The sequence below is a fragment of the Pleurodeles waltl genome, chromosome 1_2 (genome assembly GCF_031143425.1).
Source record: "Pleurodeles waltl isolate 20211129_DDA chromosome 1_2, aPleWal1.hap1.20221129, whole genome shotgun sequence".
Classification (NCBI taxonomy): Eukaryota; Metazoa; Chordata; class Amphibia; order Caudata; family Salamandridae; genus Pleurodeles; species Pleurodeles waltl.
This window is the reverse complement of record NC_090437.1, coordinates 927,467,147-927,490,057: the sequence shown is the minus strand read 5'-3', so window position 1 is coordinate 927,490,057 and position 22,911 is coordinate 927,467,147. Positions and strand designations below refer to the sequence as shown.

Genomic DNA, 22,911 nt, shown 5'->3' with positions numbered 1-22,911 from the left:
TAAATCACAAAGAGATGCAAGAGGCTAGACAATTTGTAAAACTAAGTATTTTTTCCAAAGCTACCTCCAAATTAGACCAGTCATTAGCTATAAACTACATGTATGTGCTTGATCCATTTAACTATGTTACTACCTCCTCAGGGGTAGTAAGCGCTATATAAATATGATTACAATATAATACAATACAATACAATACAATAGCCGGTTCATTGAGGCCCCATAATATTATATGTGTATGCCTGTAATATAAATATATTCCTTTAATTGGGCAAATTAAAGTTAGCACCCCCTTGTCAAAATAACTTATTTTTTTTCTTTTTATACAAACCAACACCATATCTAAATAATTCTACACCCAGATGGTCCACATTTCTCCCATCAGCTATAGGATGAGACAACAGCAATAGGGGAACAACTGCTGCCCTGTTAAAAAGTGACTTAGTATCATTCACTTACCTGCCTGGCCCCTCGAGTTGCTGGTGCATGATGAGGGAGGAGACCAACAGCCGGCAGCAGAGTATGCACCCTATCATGATGCGATGAAGATCGCCCTCTAGAGTGCGGCCTTGAGGCGCAGGTGAAGCCCAGCAAGGTAGAGGAGACATATACGCCATGGCCACGCCTGAGACTACCTAACCTACTAAGTCTAAAAAAGTTCTGGTCATTCCTCACATGGACAATGAGATTAATGGAGATGTCGCTATTTATGAAAGGGAATAATTATTACAACTGGCAATTAAGACTCCAGAGGAAAAGCTTCATTTTGTTAATTTAACTGCTGATGCTCGGACAATTCTTAATTGACTTTGTGCTTATCATAAACAGATGGTACAATAATAATTGGTGAGTGCAATTTTTACCAATTAAATGTGTCTCCTGCTGGAAATATTGGCTGTTGCTAGTCACACTTCTATCAAGGAACAACGATTACTACGTAGGACAGTCTCTACTGCTGACACTGCAATTCCACATGCAGCGGTAATTCCTTGTTGGAGCAGTAAAGCTGCTGAGGCAATTCTTGGAGTGGGGAGGGATTTCTGCTTTGGGAAACCCTACAAGTACCATGGTTTCTGCTGATGGCAACTGATGCTAGAGGCACTCATTCTTGGTATTTGTCTAATTACTTTTGGTGAAAGATTCACACAGAACCAAATCAGATTCTTGCCCGTAAACCTCCTAATAGGACAGGATATTTTGTAAAGATGGGATAATTCTGGGGCATTCTGGGAAAATGATGGTGCTGAGAAAATAACTGCTGGAGAAGGGATTATCTGTAGGTAAAAGTGGCAGAATCTAGGAAAATTCGATTGAGTTAGACCCCTTAAAAGGGAATTTGGTAATTTACAAGTGATTTAAAGTTATTTTAGACATTTACACTACAAAATATCATACCATCATATGCATTTCACTCTGCTGACAAGGCCTGATACTAATGTGCCATACAAATGAATTGGAAAAATGACAAACTTAAAATATGGCAGCTCTGCCTATCCAGAATAGAGACATCTCTGAAGGCGACCTGTGGTGAACCTAACAAATTGTATTTGTTCATCTATGCCAAAGGCCCTTCAAAGCTCTGATGGTCAGAGAAAGAAGATAGGGCCCACTTCTGCTGACACGCGCACTCTGCACAAAAAAAAAAAGAAGAAGAAAACCAGGGACTTTGCATAAGTCAACTAAAACCATTTTTGAATAAAATGTCATAAAAATCATCAACTGTGGACTGTTGAATTGTGGGGCCGTCTTGCACTGGCATGAATTCTGAGTGTCCATTTGTGCCCCCCTCATTTTGTGCAGCATCAACCTGATGCATCAAAGTAAAGAGAAATGTAGCACTTTACACATCATCAATAAACTACCTCGCATAAGGCTTTTTGTCACCTATTAAGGATTAAGGTAATTTTAACTCTCATACTGACCCAGGTTTCTATTCTGTAGATAGGTGCAAACTTTTCCGATATATATATATTTTTTTTATTACAGAGATTCTGTAAGTTCCTCGTGTTTTAGTAGTCGGGCAATCACAGAAATGTATATTTACCACATCATCTCACAATCTTTCTCTTACACAATGATTGCATAAAACATTTCAAGTTCACAGGGCACCCACACGCTAAGAATAAATCCCTAGTACCTCTAAATAACAAGAAACTTTTCCTTGTCGCGCACCCGTTTAAGGCTTCAACAACTTTCAACTAGTTTACTGCCTGACATCTCTAGACCAGTAAGTGGGATGCCATCACCTGAAACCTCCAACACTACCCTTTATACAGTACTCACATTGTTTGCCTGCTCCAAACCTGAAAGTGGTGTCTCGAGATAACCATGACAAACTCTTGTAGAAGGATGTGTAGGTTCACTGGTCCTCCATCAGTTGTTTGCCACCACTGATGCTACTTACCATTCAATCTGGCTCCAGAAGTGAAAAGTGCAACAGACCTGGCTAGAAAAATGTTACACCGAGTCTAAAACGGTTTCACAAGCAAACTCGCACTGAGTCTAGAAAATACAGAGATGGAAAATAAAACACCAATGGCCAGTGCGGTGTACCGAATATCTGTTGTGGCACATTTACCGTTACCCTGTGCACATATAAAACTCAACAGTTGCTTCATATCAAGGAGACTGATGAGATACAGGTCAAAGGATCACCAGACATCATTTAAGAGCAGATGGCTTCCAGGAGAAATTGCACAGATCTCACAAAGCAGAGCTTCATCTGGTCAGCGTCGAGACTACTTTTCTTATAAATTGTGCCTTAAAGTTCCTATACATCCTAAAAATGAGCCCATATGTGAAGTCTATTCTCTGCTGCTTGCAAACACATTGACCTGGTTTGGCATGATTACATTTCTGAGTAAAATAAAGTCATGCACCTCAATAAAACCATGCCAAGATGGTGCCTGCGCTTTAATCTGCTCCATGACACCCACTGCTGATAAGCCTACAGGAAACTAACCCCGCCAATCCCTGTAAATACAAATGTTGCATTTGAAATCTGCGCTACACAGACTCCACTAGCAGATTCATCATGGTCCCAATGCACTACAACTAGCATGCACTGTGCAAAAAAACACTGAGCTAGTAAACAAAAACATCTAGTCAATATATTGACATCACACAATAAATTGACACCAGGCTGCAAAACCAGCTCAATGCATTTTCAATTCCCAAGCACAAATCTGTCTGCTGTGGGGGAAGCTCAGACAGTGGGACTGGACTTTCCCATGGAAATCTTTTCATCCTGCTCACGCAAATACAACACATTCAAAACACATCAGCGCTCACAGGTACTCAACCATCTATAACTCACTGTTAACTATCTTTTCAGGAGACTGGGCCCTAACCCTATCAACTTAGCCACTTCTTACACAACTCCAAATATACTATATATATATATACACACTACACAATGCTTCTGCAGCACTCAAATTATGATACGGCGCTAGAGAACAACAAGCACATGAAGCTGCCATTCGCTGATGTCCCCACAGGTAGCACAGAATTAGATTTAGTACTAAGTATATGCAAAAAAACTTCAAAATCTTAAATCTTCTAAAAAAAAAAATCATCCACGTTGGCTTAGATCAGGGTGTCGAAAGTAGGTCCTAAGACACATACATGGCAGATTTTAATGTATCTACAATCAACCTACATATAATGTGTTTGGTCCTATCCTGATCTGCATGAACTTGGTAGCCATAAGAACAAGGAATAGGCGGATAAGGAGGTTGCATTGTCTAGGCTTTCTACAAAAGCACAGATATCCAACAAGCTCATAGTGAAAGGTTTTGGTCTTTTTTTGCATGCAAACTCGAAATCTCAACTTCATTTAATTATTCAGAAGCCAAGCTAAAGATTCCCCAGAGAGGTACAGAGCGATTCTCTTAATATAATCAGATCAAACAGAGCGTCTCCTCGGCCGGTGTCGTTTTCCTGCCAGGGTCAGACATAGTCCATGTTACATCAGCAGAGTGAGAGGAAATAACGCGGGCGCCACAGGAGCAGAAATAGCGCTGCTCCAACACCCCCCTGGATGACAGATTTGCATGCTAGCATACCATCCAGGCTCCAGGTACATGTACCCGGAAACTCCGTCATCCAACAATTCTGAATCTTTTAAAAACAGAAAATAAAAGAACATCTGATCACTCAGAACTACTTCCTCGAACATCTGGCAGGCAATCAATCATAATACGTGGAAGGACCAGAAAGTGTGTATGAATCATAATGCACTTTATAAAAGGCAGTGTAAGGGTTTACTGAACAGTCAACAAGGGGGAAGCTTACACATTATTTACATATTATCAAAATACTAACAATCGAGGAAATTTGAACTGTGCTAGGCCACCATACGCTTTTTGCACACTTTTTTACAACCATTTTTGTTTGCGGTGGGATTATTTATCAAATTAATATCAAGATACTGTATCGCAATAAATAACATACAAACAGGCTATGCACACGTTTAGCTCAGAGAGAGGAGGAAGGGACAGAAAATGATATTAAGCATTATGGCACCGTGTAAAAATGACGTCCTGTGAACCCCGTTTGCAAAGGAATGAATGCTTGATTGTAATAATGTGTAATCTGCGTGGAGTGGGTAACAAGCGGCCGCTATCCTGCATTCCACACGGACGCAAACAAACAGGGCTGTTATCTGCCACAACAGCTCACATGTACAAAACAACATGCAGCCCCCCCAACATGGGCACCAGCCGTCCTCGCACCACAAAACACGGCTTCACCCCATGGCACGCATACTGCTGCCTCCCCCCGACAGCTCCGTTTCCACATGCGCGCCCGGCGGCTCAGAATGGCACAAGATGTCTCCCGTGTGCATGAAGGGCTGCCGAGGGACACCGACCTGCGTGAAACACCACCGTGCTCTTCCGGTACCCCGCCGGGAAGCGCAGGCCGCGGAGCAGCCCGTTCGCGCTCAGACGGACGCGCATGTTGGATAAGGCGAAATGGGGGGTCCATAACATGTCTCCGCAGCGAGGGGACGGGGTTCAGGCAGAAGACGGCCTCCGCAGACCCCGGCAGCGCATAATGCCCGGTCCCCGAGGGCAGGCGGGGGAGAGGGGCGCGCGCCTCGGACGCAGGAAGGAGCCCCGGGTCCGCTGGGCTGGACCCGCCAGATGCTGCAGCCACAAAGCCGTGCGCTGGGACTGAGGGCTCGGCGAATCACCGCGGCGACCGCTTGCATCACACTGAGCTCCCGCGTCGTGCGCTGTGTGGGATTCACGGGGGAGTCCGTGGGGGAGGAGAGGGCGCGTTATTCCGCGCTGAATATATCTTCCAATGGCGACGCAAGAACATATAATCGCACTTCAGAAAAAACAGCCTCTCAAAAAAGGATACACTTCCGAAAACAACTATCGCCCTTAGCATCTCCACAATCCATTTGTATTTCATTCCAAATGCCACAGGAGACTGAGGAACGATGTCCGGGGGCGTCCGTTATAGCCTTTGGCTTTTCAACCTTGAATTTCATTTTAGTAAAATGCTCCGGTGGATAACAGCCAGGCGGTAATTGCTGTAGACACTCCTTTTACTGCTCTCAGGTTTTCTTACCCACAAAACGGACACTCTGCCCAGTAATGTATTTTGAAGCATCATTTTATATTAACGGTTGAGGTATAAAATCGTGCAGACGGGAGAAACGCTTCCGCAAACGACACCGCTATGCACACCTTTGACTGTCATTATGATGTACATAAAAACATTTGAAAAGGCATTTATACAGTATAACAAGGTGCTTAACACCCATCAATATAGTCACCGGCATCATCCAGTTCAGTGAGAGAACCCTAGCAGCCCATCGGCAGTGAAACGAGCCGGCCGCCATTACCCGGCCGCCGAGACCGTCGCCAAACACCCGTCTTGCCACAGTCAACAATAGCATGGCATGCCTGCTCCGGGTGACACCTGCAGAGAGACCTCTGCCATCAAACAATGTCAGCAGCAGCACTCAAATATCCCTTATTACCTGCTGCCCGCCACCAAACGCATACCTAGGGTAGGTCTCAAGCTGGGGCTGAATGAAGCTCCTTCCAAGACAATGCTACCTACTTCAACCACCAATCACTGCCTCCTGGAAATGGGCCTGTCGTGCCTACGACGGGCGTGAAGGAGAAGCCCCCCAAGATCCAGGTAGCACCCGACGGGCTCTCCAGGTGGCTTTGTAAGCAGTCCAAATATCCAGCCAATGGCGGCGGCAGCAGCACATGCAGTAGCCTTGGTATAGGTTTGCTGGCGGAAATTGAGGCCATTGCACATGCACTTTCAGACAATGCCTGCTTGAAAAAAGGCACTTTTTTGTTTTTAATGGGGTAGGTCGTGTGTCAACATATTGCAGGTACAGCAGTCTTTAGTACTAAAGTTCATATAAAAACTAGTTTTTTTTCCCCTAGCAGCTGTAATGATGGATCGCTGGAAAAATTTAACAACTGGATTAAAGTACCATATTAGGTCTGTAAGTGATCATTTAGGAGGAGATACATGACTGACGCATTGATGTCATCATTGGTTTTCCTTCTGAGGAATCCCTGAATTCGCACTCCCGAGTCAATATGATTTCTTGAAAAGCATGGTAAGTGTTTAAGCGCCACATTGTGTGCGCTAGAGGATTCCCTATATCATAGAGGCGCACATGTGATACATGCATCAGTCACGCAACTCTCCCAGGATGTTGCTTCTACCTGTACAGTATGATTTGCATGACTGTCACTCCATCTCAACAGCAGCAGATCGGGGTGGAGGGGCAAGCCAATGATGTGGCAGTTCACGGCTGTCAACAAGGTCTATTAAATGCTTTGCCTAAACATCATCTAACTCACCTAGATAAGATACTGCAGACAGATAAGACACACCAGGCCAAATCAGTAAGTCATTCACAGCCTGCCAAAATAGAAGCCTCATCATTTTTTTTTTAAAAGAAAACCTCTCATCCAACTATCACTGCCTTTTATTTGGCCCATGGCTTTCTCGATTCTCCTGCTACTAATCTTACTGGAGATACTACAAATTTAGAACATATCAAGAGTGTCTAAGTTACAGGGTGTGGCTTAACTGGCCATGATACCACTTTCTTCTATACCGATCCCAAGGAGGCCTGGGATTGGATTGACCACCATTTGAGGGGGCTGGCACCTGAATATACTAACTTCATCCGGCCCCAACGGACCGAGGTGGAAACGCCAGTACAGACCTAACACAAAGTCACCCTCACACAGTTCCACAGCCAGCTTTCCCAACCTAGAGCTAATAGCAGACCAACGAGTCATTCAAGCAGCAGCAAATTTGGGCTCGACCTCCGCAGCCACAGATGAAGACAAGGGTCCCCACATCATCTCCTCGGAAGAAGACGCCACCCCCTCTGAGGCAAAGAACAGGATCACAACCCACTCTGGGGGGTGGAGGGGTTGGGATCCAGGGGTGGGGTGGGGACGCGTGCTACTGGGGTGGGGGCGACCAACAAACTGGACACCATGACATACCCCCTGTCCCTCAACTTCACCTCTTCCTGGCACCCCACCCTTTTGCCTCACTGCACAGCATCACAATGGCCACCGCAACCCCCTCACACCTATTAGACCCCAACAGGCAATAGGCACACTTTAACACCATCCCTATTGCTCCGCAGCATAAGACTCTCAGCACGTATCATCTCTACATGAACCTAGCATGCACCATACACGTTGCATCGTGCAGCCTTGCACCTTCCTTTGAGGCGGACTGTTGTGTTCCTCTCTACCCCCAAACAAGGGGCCTCCCATGCCTCCTCTTCACCTGTCAATCCCATCTATTCCTACTCCAGAGGCACTAGCCTCACGATAGTGATTAGCTAACCCTGCCATACAGTAAATTACTATGAGTACCCCTGGTTTGGGCATATCGCCTGTTGCAATACTTTGTTTCCTATATTGGCATATTATTCTTCATATATATTCTTCACACCACCCCCGGGGTACCCTCCAGAGCTGCTTCCTGGATCGCTTACTCGAACCTGGCTCGGAGGGGGACATGGCGGGGGAGGGAGGGGGACTCACTGCCAATCACATTTCAAATACCTACTTGCAACCATGACCAGTGCTGATGTACGCTTACTCACCCTTAATGCTCGGGGCCTTCACACTGTCAGAAAACATTACAAAGTCTATTCTTACATCAAAAGGCAGAGGACCCAAACATCACAACAGGCGAATTAGAGCACCTGCAAGGGCATTGGAGGTGCCTCCTCTGTGCCACTACATACTCAGCATATGCCAAAGGCGCAATCATATGGGTGTGCCGGAGAGTGCCCTTCCATCAAACTGCTGCAGCCACGGACAAGGAGGGCAGACACGCGCTCTGGAAAGGCATCCTCAACGGTCGGCTGATCTTCCTGGGCAGCATCTATGTGCCAAATACCAACCAAGAGGCTTTCTGGGACTCGCTCTCCATCGAGCTGACCCGGTGGACTCATGCCCCATGGGTGTTCGGCAGTGACTACAATTGCGTGCTCGACCCAGAGCTCAATAGATCCTATCCCAGCTCCTTGCTCCGGCAGACCGCTTCCGAGGATGGGCACTCCACTGCTGGTCGCTCAGAGATGCATGGCGGTCCCTACACCCAGAAACCCAGCTCTACTCCTTTCATTCTGTTCCCCATAATTTGAAAGTGCGGCTGGCTAGGCTTCTTTGCACCAAGACACTCATACATCACTGCAACATACAGACTACATAGGTTGCATGGTATCGGATCACGATGCTCACATTATGGATAACATGTGGACTCCCCCACCACTCCTCCGGTGGCTATGTGGAAACTTCCTTGCAATTGTCTGGAGGGTCCGGTGTTCCAGGAGGAGCAAGGCAGGCATATATGCCAATATTTCAAGACCAATCACAAGTCTACCGCCTCCTGGACCCTGGAATGGGACACCTTTAAGGTGGTGACCCTCTCGATGTGCATCCATCAGATCACCAGAGTCCGCAGGACTCTCGAAAAAAGCATAGCTACTGCAGAACAATCCCTCACAGAACTGTCCAAAGTGGTAGACTGTAATCCTGCACACACACTGCGTCTAGCAGATACCAAAACCAAGTACGAGCCCCACTTGGAGGACCTACGCAGATATAATTTCACTGCCTATGCTGCAAAACTCAACCGGAAGGGTGATAAATCCATGAAACTCCCGGCAAGCCTCTGAAGCCTGTCCTACTATCAAGGTGGTTACCCTAGCTGGTACTTCTGCACACACTCACACAATCCAACATTATGCATGCATTCTATAACTATTATTCATCCTTCTACGAAGCCTCCCCCACAGCAACAGCTGACCAAGCAAAGGCATTCCTGCTTGACAAAGACCTCCTCCGTATATCAATCTCCACCAGACAGTCCCTGGAGGGGGTAATCACACCCACGGATGTAAAGCTGGTAATCAAGGACCTTGCCTACAATAAAGCGCCAGGATTAGATTTACTACCCCTGGAATACTACGATACCTTTGCTCCACTCTTGGCCCCGCCTCGCAGAAATGTGTAATGCTTCTTTATAAGACCACAAGCGTCCACAGTCTCTCTGCGAATCTCCTGATCTCCCTTCTCAAACCAGATAGGGATCCCTCCTTTCTGGCCACATACAGAGCCAAGGCCATCCTTGGAGCAGATTATAACATTGTAGGAAAAATCTAGGTGGACCGATATGCACAGAGCCTCCTACATTTAGTGCACCCAGACCAGAATGGCTTAATTCCTGGATGCAGTACATCTTAAAATATCCGCTGTCTCTTCCAGGTGCAGGATCAAGTCCAAGAGTGCCTCCCGCAGTCGGCTTGCATTATCCTGGACCTTGAGAAGGTGTTCAATACGCTATGCTGGCACAATCTTTTTGCTGTGCTCTCCTGCCTGGGTATCGGTCCTCGACTGCTCGCTTATACTAAGCTGCTAAACTCCACATCATCATCCAAAATCCATCTGTCATCTGATTTCAGCCCCATTCCCCAAAGGCCGTGACACAAGTGCCCACTGTCTTCTCTGCTGTTTGCGCTCGCCATGAAGCCACTGGTGACGCAGCTTTGTAAGGAGGGCCTAAACTGGGCATCCCACTAGAGAGCACGACACATGCCATATCTCTTGATGCTGATGATCTGATCCTCTACATTTGGGACATAACAACTGACCTCTGCCTGATACCCTTGCAGATCACTCCAGTGCATCGGTCCTCTGAATTAACTGGATGAAGTAAGTGATTTATCCACTCTGCCCCCAATCGACAACCACTCTGAGTATCACAGACACCCCTCTCTGCTGGCAAGCGCAGGCAACTGGCTATCTAGGAACAACTCTAACACACACCAGGACTTGTTATAGGGAAACCTTTGATGAGTCCTCATGGGAATTTAATCTCAATTTCAGTTCGGGCAAACATTCACCTTGGCCCCCATAAGCAGAATCGCCCTTGCCAAGATGATTATCTTACCTTGCTTACTATACTAGTTTAATAAACTCACCATCATACCACCACGCTCATTCTTTAAAGTCTCATTATTATACACACTCATTTGGGGTTCAAAGCGCAGACTCGTCTCACTAACTAAGCTCCAGCTCCACCCCCAATCGCAGGGGTCTCGGGCCCCAAATTCTGAGGCATACTTCCTAGTGGCTCAACTGTAGTGACTGTTCTGGTGGACAGCAGGCCGTCACCTACATGAAGCATCCACTTTGAACGGCCCCTTTTACTCCTCCAAGATTCACTGCCTGTTCTATCCCAAGGTGCAACAGGATACCCCATGGCCACTCCAGGTACGTGTAGCGCAAACTTCCACTACACTGCTGCAGAATAACAAGTTTGAACAAGTCACTTGGTCCTCACGGAGGGAGACCTATTCACTGAAGGCCATTTCCGCCAATACAACCAAGTAACTGAAGAATACAACTTAACCCTGGGCAGGTCCTAATGTATCAACGCCTTAAGCACATGCCATACTCTTTGGGACTTATCAGCGGGAGTGCTTGCACCACACCCAGTAATGCAGACCATTATAACGAAGGGGGCAGGCCAACACCTTAGCACCAGGCTTTACAAAGCGACGCAGGACCTCACAGCAATCCCCCTCATGGCACTGCGCCACAAGTTGGAAGATGACTTTTGCCGGACGCTCCACGACAAAGAATGGGGACGAGCGTTAGAGTTTACTAAAAGGGTCTCTTGAAACTCTTGATTCAAAAACATACAATTCTGTGTCCTACACAGAGCTTACCTGACCCCAGCACAACTACATCACCATTTCCCTGGGACTCTATTTGAATGTCCCCGCTGTCACGCACCACATGCTGACCTTAAAAACATGCTCTGGCCCCATCCAGCCCTGCAGGACTATGGGCGCTCCATACACAGCACCCTTCCTGGGAGCCATGCACCCTCGACATTTACAAACATAAGGCATCAGAGGTGGTCTGCACTAGTTTCGTGGACCTACCATTACTTATAGCCATACGCATCCTGGCCCTACACTAGCGCTCCCCTGAGGCCCCTCACCCCTTCAGGGCCTGGCAGGGGGCACTGTCCAAATGGGGAGCAACGGAGGAAGGCGCACTTCACTACAAAGAGATCCACCGACTCCGCAGGTGACCCATTTCTTCCCAATAGGCTACTATACTAGCACACTTCACACATGCGATAAAGAATGATGGCCTCCCGCCATGACCGCAGGAGTCACACCCCCAAGATTGTAACATTGAATGACACTAGCGACCCTCACTGTGGAACCGCATATGGGCACCTGACCCCCCCCCTCCCAGAGCCATGACCCTTTCAGCTCGATTAGAGGTGGCACCCCTCTCTTCCTCCATCGTACACATACCTCTTGGTGCCAAATGACAGACCGACTACTCCTACCCCACCTCTCCCTAGACAACCCCCCAACTCTTCTCCATGATTATACGGCAATGTTAACTTTACACACTAAGGGATATCGAAAACTGACTAGCCACGTGTGTTCACAGCTAACTAACCATTTTTTTATTTGACACACACCAAACCGACACTCCAACCTATCCCATCCGTACCACTGACCCTTACCCATGAGTTGTTCTAGGATACTGTTGCTTTTGATCTGTAAAGAAAATAAAAATAAAGATTTTTTTTTAAAGTGTCTATGTTACTCACTAACCTCCTCCGAAAAATCTCATGATTTAAGCAATTCTTCAAATCAAACATATTCACCACTACTACGACAGATACACTATTGATGCATTTAAGTATGTCAATCTTAACATACAAACACTCCCTTCGTTCATGCATACTATTAACCTTTGCACACAACTTCGTTGAATTTCTAGTGCAGACACTGCATTTGCTACTAGTCCTCCTTTGGAATCAATTTCAGAATCTGTCAACTTCCAACATGTTGGATCTACCAGACCACACAGGATTGCCACCAACAAGCTTAAAGAATATGAAAAAGGTCCCCCATTTTCAACTATGCTGACTGTTTGACAAACATACCTTCGGTATATTTCCTTATCCATGAAATTACTTTGCTAGTGAGTAATCTTTCAACATCTTCTAGCTAGAATGTCAGGTCTCAATGGGAGTCTACTTCAGTCTGAAGAAACAGGACTGGGTGAAAGTCAATCTTTTTTAAAAATATGTTAGTGGGTGTGCCTGGGTGACAGGTTATATGTAGGCCATGAGGAAGGCCTTGGTAATACTGCAGAGCCTCACGCTATCATGACCTGGCATGCTCAGAGCTCTACCAAGCCAGGACTCCAGGTGAGGTACTGACCCTATGCCTCAATTATTAAAGTTTAATAGACCCTCGAGAACATGACATACCTCTCCATTCTATCAACGGGGAAGCAAGGTCTAGTAACCAGACACTTAATAAAAGTTAAGGAATGAAAGAGCACCGATACTGAATGGCCTCTTTAAAGAACCACTTGCAAAACTCCCATCTAAGGAACTGAACTGAGCCAGACACCATCAAACCAAGCAGGTTATGAGCACCTGAAGGAGCTTAAGACAGATCTATTTAGGGCCGTTCGCTTTAGTAACGAAACATACTACAATGACTGAACTACCAATAACAAGACTGCTCTCCTTGCTACAGAGGGTAGATACTAAAGACGCCCCTCAATATCAGATTGAGCATTCCTTTAACATTTCTAAGTTAACAGATGGGCTCAAATTCATTCACCACAGATTTGCCCCACTTTTCCCCAACCGTGCCTTAGCCAAGAGCATGTTCTGAGCTAAATCTTATTTCCATATTGAATTGTTGGGTCTGTGAGGTGTTGCTAGAGATTTCTGCGTTAACAGAATAATTATGTGTGGGGCTGGCAAAGGCTACATATAGCCAATGCAGAAAGAGGGTGGCTAATTAGTTTTGTACTACAGTAAGGTTTGCGGCCCAAATTGGAAACTAGGGAGGTAGACAGCGTCCTACATCAAGTCCAGGATGATAAAAGGATGCAAAGGAGCTGGAGTCCGAGCTAGAGAAAAGGCCAATGGGCAGAAGCATTCTTTAGTAACTACTTACAAGTTGGTCTGTAACCACTTTAGCTCTGCAGTTGACGCGACAATAAGAGCAAGGCCCACCACCATGTGTAAATAGAACCCATTCAAAACACCATTTCAATGGCAAAGGAACGTGAGTCCAAGATACCGTCCAGGTCAAGCAGAAACAGCTTTTTCAGGACTCACATCCAGTCTAAGAAAGTGCCCTTTCTCAGTTTTGCTAGCAAAAGCATCATACACAGCCAGGGGTGACTGCTCTATTCTGAAGATTTCCGTCTTCAACTTAATAATAACCTCACAATGGGCTGAGAATATCTTGGCACGGTCTACCACACACGCTCCAGAGATTCAATTCAGAAGCATTTGTGGCCCTGCATGCAAAGCATTAAAAATTATAAAATCTGCACGAGAAATACAAATCAATCCCGGTAAATATAGAGGGCAGATTAGAACGACACAAAAAGAAGAGAACCAGAAATAAAATATTTATGTCTGTACGGCAGAGTAAGTCAAAGCAAGACTAAACGACCCTGAGAAACCATGTAATTCAATCTCATTAGTATAACTGTAACCAAGGAGCCTGACACATTCAGGGCAGGCAAGCAAGGAACCAGAGAAGGCGAAGATGAAGAGGCATGGTCGGTCTTGCAAAGGAGCCACTAACATCTCCACTGGTCAAACACTCATAATGGTGTAGGTACGAGTAAATGTTTGTGCTTTGCCCTATGATAAGACCGTACATTTAAAAGACATTGCAACACACCGAGGGACTCATGCTCATTCCTTTCTCATAAAGTCAAATCTAGACAACCTGATGTAGTAGATTTCCTCAAAAGTATAATCCATTACTCAATAGCAAGACACGTCAGGTTCCCTTTCAGAGACATTACTCTAGAGCCCTGCCAAGTAAGCGCCGCCAGCACCATCTAATCAATGTCTTTCGGCTGGGTAGATTTCACGGTCTCCACATTCACTCATGCTTTCCCTTCAGCAAAGAATGTCAAAAAGTACAATAATGGAAAGTAAATGCCTTCGAGTTCAACTTGTTGGACCAGCGCCAAGTTTTGCAATTCAATGCCCCTTCTACCACAAAATAACACATTACAACAAAATACCTAGTCACAATTAAAGGTATCTGTATTTGAGAAGCACCCACTCAAGTCCCCTGCTGCGACTATGCTATTTGAGTTGTGCTTGATTCTCAGACTGTCCAAGATCTTCATTGTCTTCCCCTTTCAGGCATGTCTCAGGCATCTCTCAGCTCACTCGGTCTCCAGCACCACTGACAGCAATGCAAACAAGCATTAGCAAAGCCAATAGGTCTCACCTAAACAAGAGCTACTGGATTTGGCATTGCATTTTCCCAGTTGTATGCCAGTGTGGCTGCTGTTCAGCATGGCTAATAGTTAGTGGCATGGAGTGTCAGAGTGAAGTTGGGAAGTAGAGTGTCAAAGTTGAGTAGAGGGGAGTAGAGTTCAGGGGTTCAGTGGCGGAGAGCGGTGGAATAGGTTGGAGTGGATTAAGGTAGTGGGTGGAATGGATAGGGGTGGGGTGGGGTGGACTAGAGTGGGGTTGACTGGATTAGAGTGGGATGGATTGGACTGCAGTGGATTCAAGAGGGGTGGATTCAACTGGAAAGGGGTGGGTGGGCTGATTTGACTGGAGTGGTGTAGATTAGACTGGAGTGGATTGGAATCCAGTAGGGTGGATGGGAATCTAGTGGGCTGGACTGGATTCACTGGATTGGACTGTAGTAGGATGGATTAGAGTGGGGTGGGGTGGGCTTGATGGGTTGGAGTGGACTGAAATGCGATGTGGTGGGGTGGACTGGATTAGGATAAAGTGTGGTGAATTGGAGTGGACTGGCATGGACTGGATTGGGATGGATTGAAATGGGGTATGGTGAGCTGCAGTGGGATGGACTGGATTGGAGTGTGGTGTGGTGGATTGGAGTGAACTGGATTGGCGTGGGGTGGACTAGACTGGACTGGGATAGACTGGATTGGAGTGCGGTAGATGGGTTGGATTGCAGTGGACTGAACTGGGGTGCAGTGGATTGGATAGAGTGGGATGAACTGGATTGTGCTATAGTGGGTGGATTGGAGTGGGGTGGAGTGGCTTGAAATAGGGTAGGGTGGATTGGAGTGAAGGGGTGGATTGGATTCAGTTGGGGTGGATTGGGGTGGACTGCATTGATGTGAGGTGGCTTGGTGTGGGGTGAACTGGATTGGAGTGGTGGGGTGGACAAGTGCGGTGGATTTGATTTGGGTGGAGTGGATTGGATTGAGTGAGGTGGATTGGATTGAGTGGGGTGGATTGGAAAGGGGTGGGGTGGATTGAATAGGGGTGGATTGAGTGAGGCTGATGGGTGGGGTGGAGTGGATAAGACTGGGATGATTTCGAGGGGATTGGACTGGGTGGGGTGGATTAACTGGAAAGGGGTGAACTTTATAGAAGTGGGGCAGAATAAGGTGGTTTGGAGTGCAGTGGATTGTACTGAAGTAGAGTGGATTATTGTGAACAGGATTGGACTGGAGTGGGGTAGACTGGGGTGGTGTGGGTGAATTTAAGTGAGGTGGACTTGGTAGCACTGGGGTGTACTGAGTGGGGTGAATTGGACTGGAGTGGTTTGGGATGGACTGGAAGTAATGTGTAACGGAGTGGTGTGGGATGATTAGAAGTGGGGTGGCACGGATTTGGGTGAGATAGACTGGAGTAGGATGAGATGGATTGGAGTGGAGTGGGGTGGTGGATCGGTTTGAGTGGGGTGGATCGGACTGAGTAGTGAAGACTGAACACAAGTGGGGTGGACTGAAGTGGGCTGGGGTTGGGGTAGAATGGCTTGAGGTGGATTGGATTGTAGTGGGGTGGATTGGATAGCAGTGGGATGGATTGGATAGCAGTGGGATGGATTGGATAGCAGTGGGGTCAGGTGAATTGGGATTAAGTGGGGTGAGGTAAATTGGAGTGGGGCCAATTGGAGTGGGGCAGATTGTTGTGGATTGGAGTGGGTTGTTTGGGATTGGAGTGAGGCAGGGTGAAGTGGGGCAGGCTGGAGTGGCCAGGTTGTTTTGGACTAAAGTGGGGCAGATTGAAGTTGGGCAGATGGAAAGGGTATGGAGTGGGGCAGATTGTTTTGGATTGGAGGTGGGCAGACTGGGGTGGGGCGATTGTTATGAAATGGAGTGGGACTGATTGTTTTGGACTGAAGTGGGGCAGATTGTATTAGGGTGGATTAGAGTGAGGTGGATTGGGTTGTGTGGGGGTGAACTGGGATGGAGTAAGGAGGATTGGAGTGGGGCAGACTGGAGTGGAGCATATTGTTTTGGATCGCAGTGGGGCAGACTTTTTTGGATTGGAGTGCAGCAGATTGCAGTGGGCCAGATTTTTGGATTGGGGCGACTGTTTTGGATTGGAGTGGGATAAATGGGAGTGGGGCAGACCGTTTTAGACTGGAGTGGGGCAGATTAGATTGGGGTGGATTATGAGGATTGGAGTGGGATGGGTTGGATTGGGGTGAGTGGTGTGGATTGGTGAGGGGTGGAGTGGGGTGAACTGCACGAATATGTGTTAAAGCATCATTTCAGAAATTACACATAACCAAGAAACAATGTTGCTTTGCAATATTTAAAACAAAATAATTAAGAAAACGTGTGTGTAAAGTCATAGAAAACGACTTGCAAAATAAAAGAAAGTTAGCTATAAAAATAAAGCTTTGCAATTTTGCAAGATCTGCGTTTCTATGGCACCCAGCAAGACATTGACAAGACAAGCAATGCTTAATTTGAGCAGGCGAGGGCCAGCTCCACTCATTTTTGGGGTCTGGCACTTACTTTTCTGTATCACACATTTACAGAGAGGAAAAGAGGGAAAATAGAGGAGAAGAAAGAAAGATTGGAGACTATCAAAACAACGCAGGAACATGCACGAGTAAGATTAAACAGGGTAAGATGGGCATGAGGTGGATTCAAGACCACGCAGCCTTGGTTTTGGGCTCACAGACATTTAATTGCACGCACCTGGAGCTGGATAATTTTGGCTCGACCCTTACACGTCACATTTATTCAATATATATGTACACTTAGTACTACATACTTTGTGTGATTTAACTGTATTATTGTAGAGTGTTGCACTTCAACTCAATAATCTAGTACATTCACTGATGAACTAGAAAATCATATGCTCTGTGTGTCTTAGCCTTATGAAATGAAATGTAGTCATTTGAAATGATAGAAACCACCTTCACATTATTAAATTGTATTTACTTTAGAAACAATAAGAGTCCATGTATACATGTGCACTAGTGTTTTCACATTTCACATGCAGTTCTCCGTTGCATTTACAGGGAGTGCAGAATTATTAGGCAAATGAGTATTTTGACCACATCATCCTCTTTATGCATGTTGTCTTACTCCAAGCTGTATAGGCTCGAAAGCCTACTACCAACTAAGCATATTAGGTGATGTGCATCTCTGTGATGAGAAGGGGTGTGGTCTAATGACATCAACACCCTATATCAGGTGTGCATAATTATTAGGCAACTTCCTTTCCTTTGGCAAAATGGGTCAAAAGAAGGACTTGACAGGCTCAGAAAAGTCAAAAATAGTGAGATATCTTGCAGAGGGATGCAGCACTCTTAAAATTGCAAAGCTTCTGAAGCGTGATCATCGAACAATCAAGCGTTTCATTCAAAATAGTCAACAGGGTCGCAAGAAGCGTGTGGAAAAACCAAGGCGCAAACTAACTGCCCATGAACTGAGAAAAGTCAAGCGTGCAGCTGCCACGATGCCACTTGCCACCAGTTTGGCCATATTTCAGAGCTGCAACATCACTGGAGTGCCCAAAAGCACAAGGTGTGCAATACTCAGAGACATGGCCAAGGTAAGAAAGGCTGAAAGACGACCACCACTGAACAAGACACACAAGCTGAAACGTCAAGACTGGGCCAAGAAATATCTCAAGACTGATTTTTCTAAGGTTTTATGGACTGATGAAATGAGAGTGAGTCTTGATGGGCCAGATGGATGGGCCCGTGGCTGGATTGGTAAAGGGCAGAGAGCTCCAGTCCGACTCAGACGCCAGCAAGGTGGAGGTGGAGTACTGGTTTGGGCTGGTATCATCAAAGATGAGCTTGTGGGGCCTTTTCGGGTTGAGGATGGAGTCAAGCTCAACTCCCAGTCCTACTGCCAGTTCCTGGAAGACACCTTCTTCAAGCAGTGGTACAGGAAGAAGTCTGCATCCTTCAAGAAAAACATGATTTTCATGCAGGACAATGCTCCATCACATGCGTCCAAGTACTCCACAGCGTGGCTGGCAAGAAAGGGTATAAAAGAAGGAAATCTAATGACATGGCCTCCTTGTTCACCTGATCTGAACCCCATTGAGAACCTGTGGTCCATCATCAAATGTGAGATTTACAAGGAGGGAAAACAGTACACCTCTCTGAACAGTGTCTGGGAGGCTGTGGTAGCTGCTGCACGCAATGTTGATGGTGAACAGATCAAAACACTGACAGAATCCATGGATGGCAGGCTTTTGAGTGTCCTTGCAAAGAAAGGTGGCTATATTGGTCACTGATTTGTTTTTGTTTTGTTTTTGAATGTCAGAAATGTATATTTGTGAATGTTGAGATGTTATATTGGTTTCACTGGTAATAATAAATAATTGAAATGGGTATATATTTTTTTTTGTTAATTTGCCTAATAATTATGCACAGTAATAGTCACCTGCACACACAGATATCCCCCTAACATAGCTAAAACTAAAAACAAACTAAAAACTACTTCCAAAAATATTCAGCTTTGATATTAATGAGTTTTTTGGGTTCATTGAGAACATGGTTGTTGTTCAATAATAAAATTAATCCTCAAAAATACAACTTGCCTAATAATTCTGCACTCCCTGTATACTTGTGTAGTCAAAGTTGCATTGCACTTACCTAAAACTGTAATATGACTAATTTTAAATTGTGTACGGACATCCTCATATTTTGTACTTGTGTGCACAACGGACATGTATTAAATGTGCACTACTGAATTATATGTTAAAACTTGACATGATTATGCCTGCATTTCTTTCAACATGAAATGTTATTTTCCATTTCTACTTGCATGTCTTTTTCTTTGCAGGAACATTCACATGAATTGTTAGCTTGAGAACATATGTTACACTGTACTAGTGATAGCAAGCCTGAGAAAGACTTAAATGAGGAACATGAAGAAATGGATCATTAACTGACAGTGTCTTTTCACAGTAACGTATCGAGGATTTACAGGTGTCCGAGGCCAATGGCATTCAAAGGACTAGTCTGGGAGAATCCACAACTGTTGCAGTTTACAATAAGAATAGAATGGACAATGGAACCCCCGGTGGCTTGAATGAGGGGTGTTGTGTTGAAGATGTGTGTCTTATAGGTTGATGTGGCCACCATTCCTTTGAACTCTGAGAGGTGCAGACCTCTATGCTTTCCCTTTTTGCCCCTTATTCAAACACTTATATTCTCTAGAAGACTATTGACCGAGCTTCTGAGATGCTGACACCTTCCCTGATAATGCAAGAACATGCACGTTTTCTTCCGTTTCAACATTTCATCAACTTTGAAATTTTCCCTGGTTTACTCATTTTGATTTATTTAGGCCCAAATGTACATGATTTCAGACATTACTCATCTTTAAGAGAGGATTGAAGACTTTTCGCTGAGCATCAGATTTTATTGCTAACATTGTGTATTGCTGTAAGTGAAATTCTAGTTTGTCTCATATTGATTCGCCTGAACGTCTTCAGATTTGGTTATCATGTAGTATTCTTGTATCTTTACAGCATGTTCTTGAGACTAATTTATATTAACCTGTTAATTTGTAATCAACTCCACTTTATTCCTGATCCTCACTAAGCAGCCTAATGTGTTACGCTGTTAAATGGAAATTGTTTTTGACTAAGACTAACTCCTTTCACCACTCAACAAGAAAAGTCCATCAGGTAACTGATTTTGAGAGCATGGACCAGCGCTCCATCCGTGGGCTTCTGAGCAGAGCTTTTGGCACTGACACATTCTTTCACAAATTACGCACCGGAGGCAAGAAACAATTTTTTTGTCCCGAGGCCTCCAGGCAACACTTGTCTGAAGGAACCCCTGCCAGAGTGGGATTTCTGAACTACGTACAAATATGGGAGTGCATCTTCACCAAAGCACCTCAACTGATAGACTCCTATAGGCAAACTGAGGGTGGCACCTGTAAGTGAGCTATCCAGTTTATCTTGATGAAGGAATTACAGAGGGTATCTATTCTGAAACGTTATAGGTTGCAGAGTCTAGCCCTCTTGCTCACCCCAAGCGCCGACTTATATCGGTGGGAGCACTGTGATTACTTACTGGAGTTCTCAGTTTGGTTTAAATATTTGAAAAAAAGGGATACTTAAACGTGTTATTTTTCTTCAGCTGAAAGTCTGCTTAAAGTGGAGTTGTGTCATTTTGGTGCATTTATTTTTATATAACTGCCTCTTTTGCTATGATATGCCAAATCAATTATTTGAACGTTACAAAAAGGTGTTACTGCTTTAAATATTTCTCAATTACTCCTATTGATACTCTGAATACACCATGACAAACATTTCCATGAACCAGTGGTAATTGAATCAGATTTCAAATTGATTTCGATCTAGTTGACATTATGATGTTAGCGCTATTAAAACAAAACCCACTGTAGTGAAATGCTGTGCCTTCCATTCAGTCTCACTGTCTTGTTCATTTTCTCCTCAGCCAGTATTTAGGGTAGGGTATGGCCAACGTGAGCTAATGCAGTAATTGTTCTAGATTTTGAAGCATTTTTATTACCCTCCAACCTTTGGCTCCCATTTAATTTGCTTTTGAACACTGTGACGCGCCAGAATACTATCCTTCCTCTGGTGGAACAGCAACGCTTCCTAATGTCGAGCTGAACGCATGATGCTGGCTGGACACACGGTAGATTTAATTTCAAGTCACTGTTTGCGCACAGTCGTCTCCCTTTCAAAGTTCAAGTCTGTTAATGGTCATTGTGTCTGGTGGAGGTGGCTGGATTAGAGTGGGAGAACCGTGGTGTAGAGTTGACAGTAAATGCTATGGAAACCTGTATCCACTTCCTGAGACTGTGTTGTTTATTTAACAAAATCTAAAATTGGACTTCCTGCGTATCATGCAGGCCTTTAAGGACCTGGTGTGTCATGCATCACTGTTTGAAAGCTTCTGCCTTCCAATAACAATACAGGGCACTCAAAGGAAGAAATCCTTCCAGGCTGAAGGCAGAACCTGGGGAAGTCACAGTTAACGGCCTCGCATCAAAAGGAACACAACCCCTGTCAGCAAGGCCACTGGAATTATGCAAGGGGGGTGATTTAGTCATGCAGCAAGAAAAGGCAAGCTATGCAGCGTAATGGACACATTTTGTGACAGCATTACTTGCCAGTTGGGTCATTTTTACACAGGTTAAAACTACCTGGGAAGAGGTTTCACATAATTAGTACTAGTTTAATTCCCAAATACTGCAGAAAGCAACACCAGGAGCCCCTGTCAACCTTTGCAAAGGTCCTTCCCCTGCGCAGCAACCTCACCACATTTAATAACTTTTGATCCGTTTGAGCAAAAAAAACATTGTGTGTTAAAATCTGCAGATTATGCATCAGATGATGGATAACGAGTTAAATGCAGCAAATCCGTAATTGTGCGTAAAGCGCCAGGACCACAAAATTGCGTTGTTCCAGTGGCCCTGCCGAAGAGGTCATCCTAAACTTAAAATAGTAAGCATTAAGAAAGTCAATGGACCAAGAGTTGAACTTGTATGTGGAGACATGCATAACAAGACATTACGAAAAAAGTAGCTCACTTGAAGCGATGCCTGTTGACACTTATAAAAAAAACAGCATGTGTTTTTAATAAATATTATTATTTGTAATGCAAAATGGAGGAAAAACAGCATACATAAAAAATAAACTGAGTAGCCACCAAGCTGATATTTGTGACACCAAAACACACCCACAACTCATACAACAGGCCAATGCCACCTAGGACGGGAAAAATTTAAAAAAATCTGCCCAACCAGCGCTTGGACTTTGGTCTACCATGCAAACACCAGAATGCCCCAGATACTCAAAACCACTACCGGGCCAGATTAGTAGCAGCCTGCCAGCTATACATATGCAACACACTGGACATAAAGTAGAAGCATAAATATATTTAAAATACAAACATTGTTGCATGGGTTCTGTACATTCAAAATGGTTGTGTTTTATTTGTAGTTAAGTAGTCATGTACAAGTGTATATAGAAAGCGCATTTGTTACTATAAAGTACGAAGAGCATGCCGAGGTAGACCGTGAAATGGATGCAGGCTTCAACTATAAGCAGAAGTGGGGGTGCACGTGCAAC

At 45.1% G+C, this 22,911-nt stretch overlaps 1 protein-coding gene across 6 annotated transcripts in view; it reads right to left on the bottom strand.

Annotated features, from left to right (window-relative positions):
* MTUS1 (microtubule associated scaffold protein 1) overlaps nt 1-22,911 on the bottom strand; it is an 810,444-nt gene that overhangs the window by 315,842 nt on the left and 471,691 nt on the right. Inside the window, exon 1 of one of the 6 annotated variants that reach the window (XM_069200418.1) lies at nt 4,868-5,438. The exons of the other annotated variants lie outside the window; for them this stretch is intronic. Coding sequence (XP_069056519.1) covers nt 4,868-4,988 — 121 coding nt within the window. The 5' untranslated portion in view covers nt 4,989-5,438. Of the gene's footprint in view, nt 1-4,867; nt 5,439-22,911 lie in introns of those variants that run through there. 6 annotated transcript variants of the gene reach the window in all.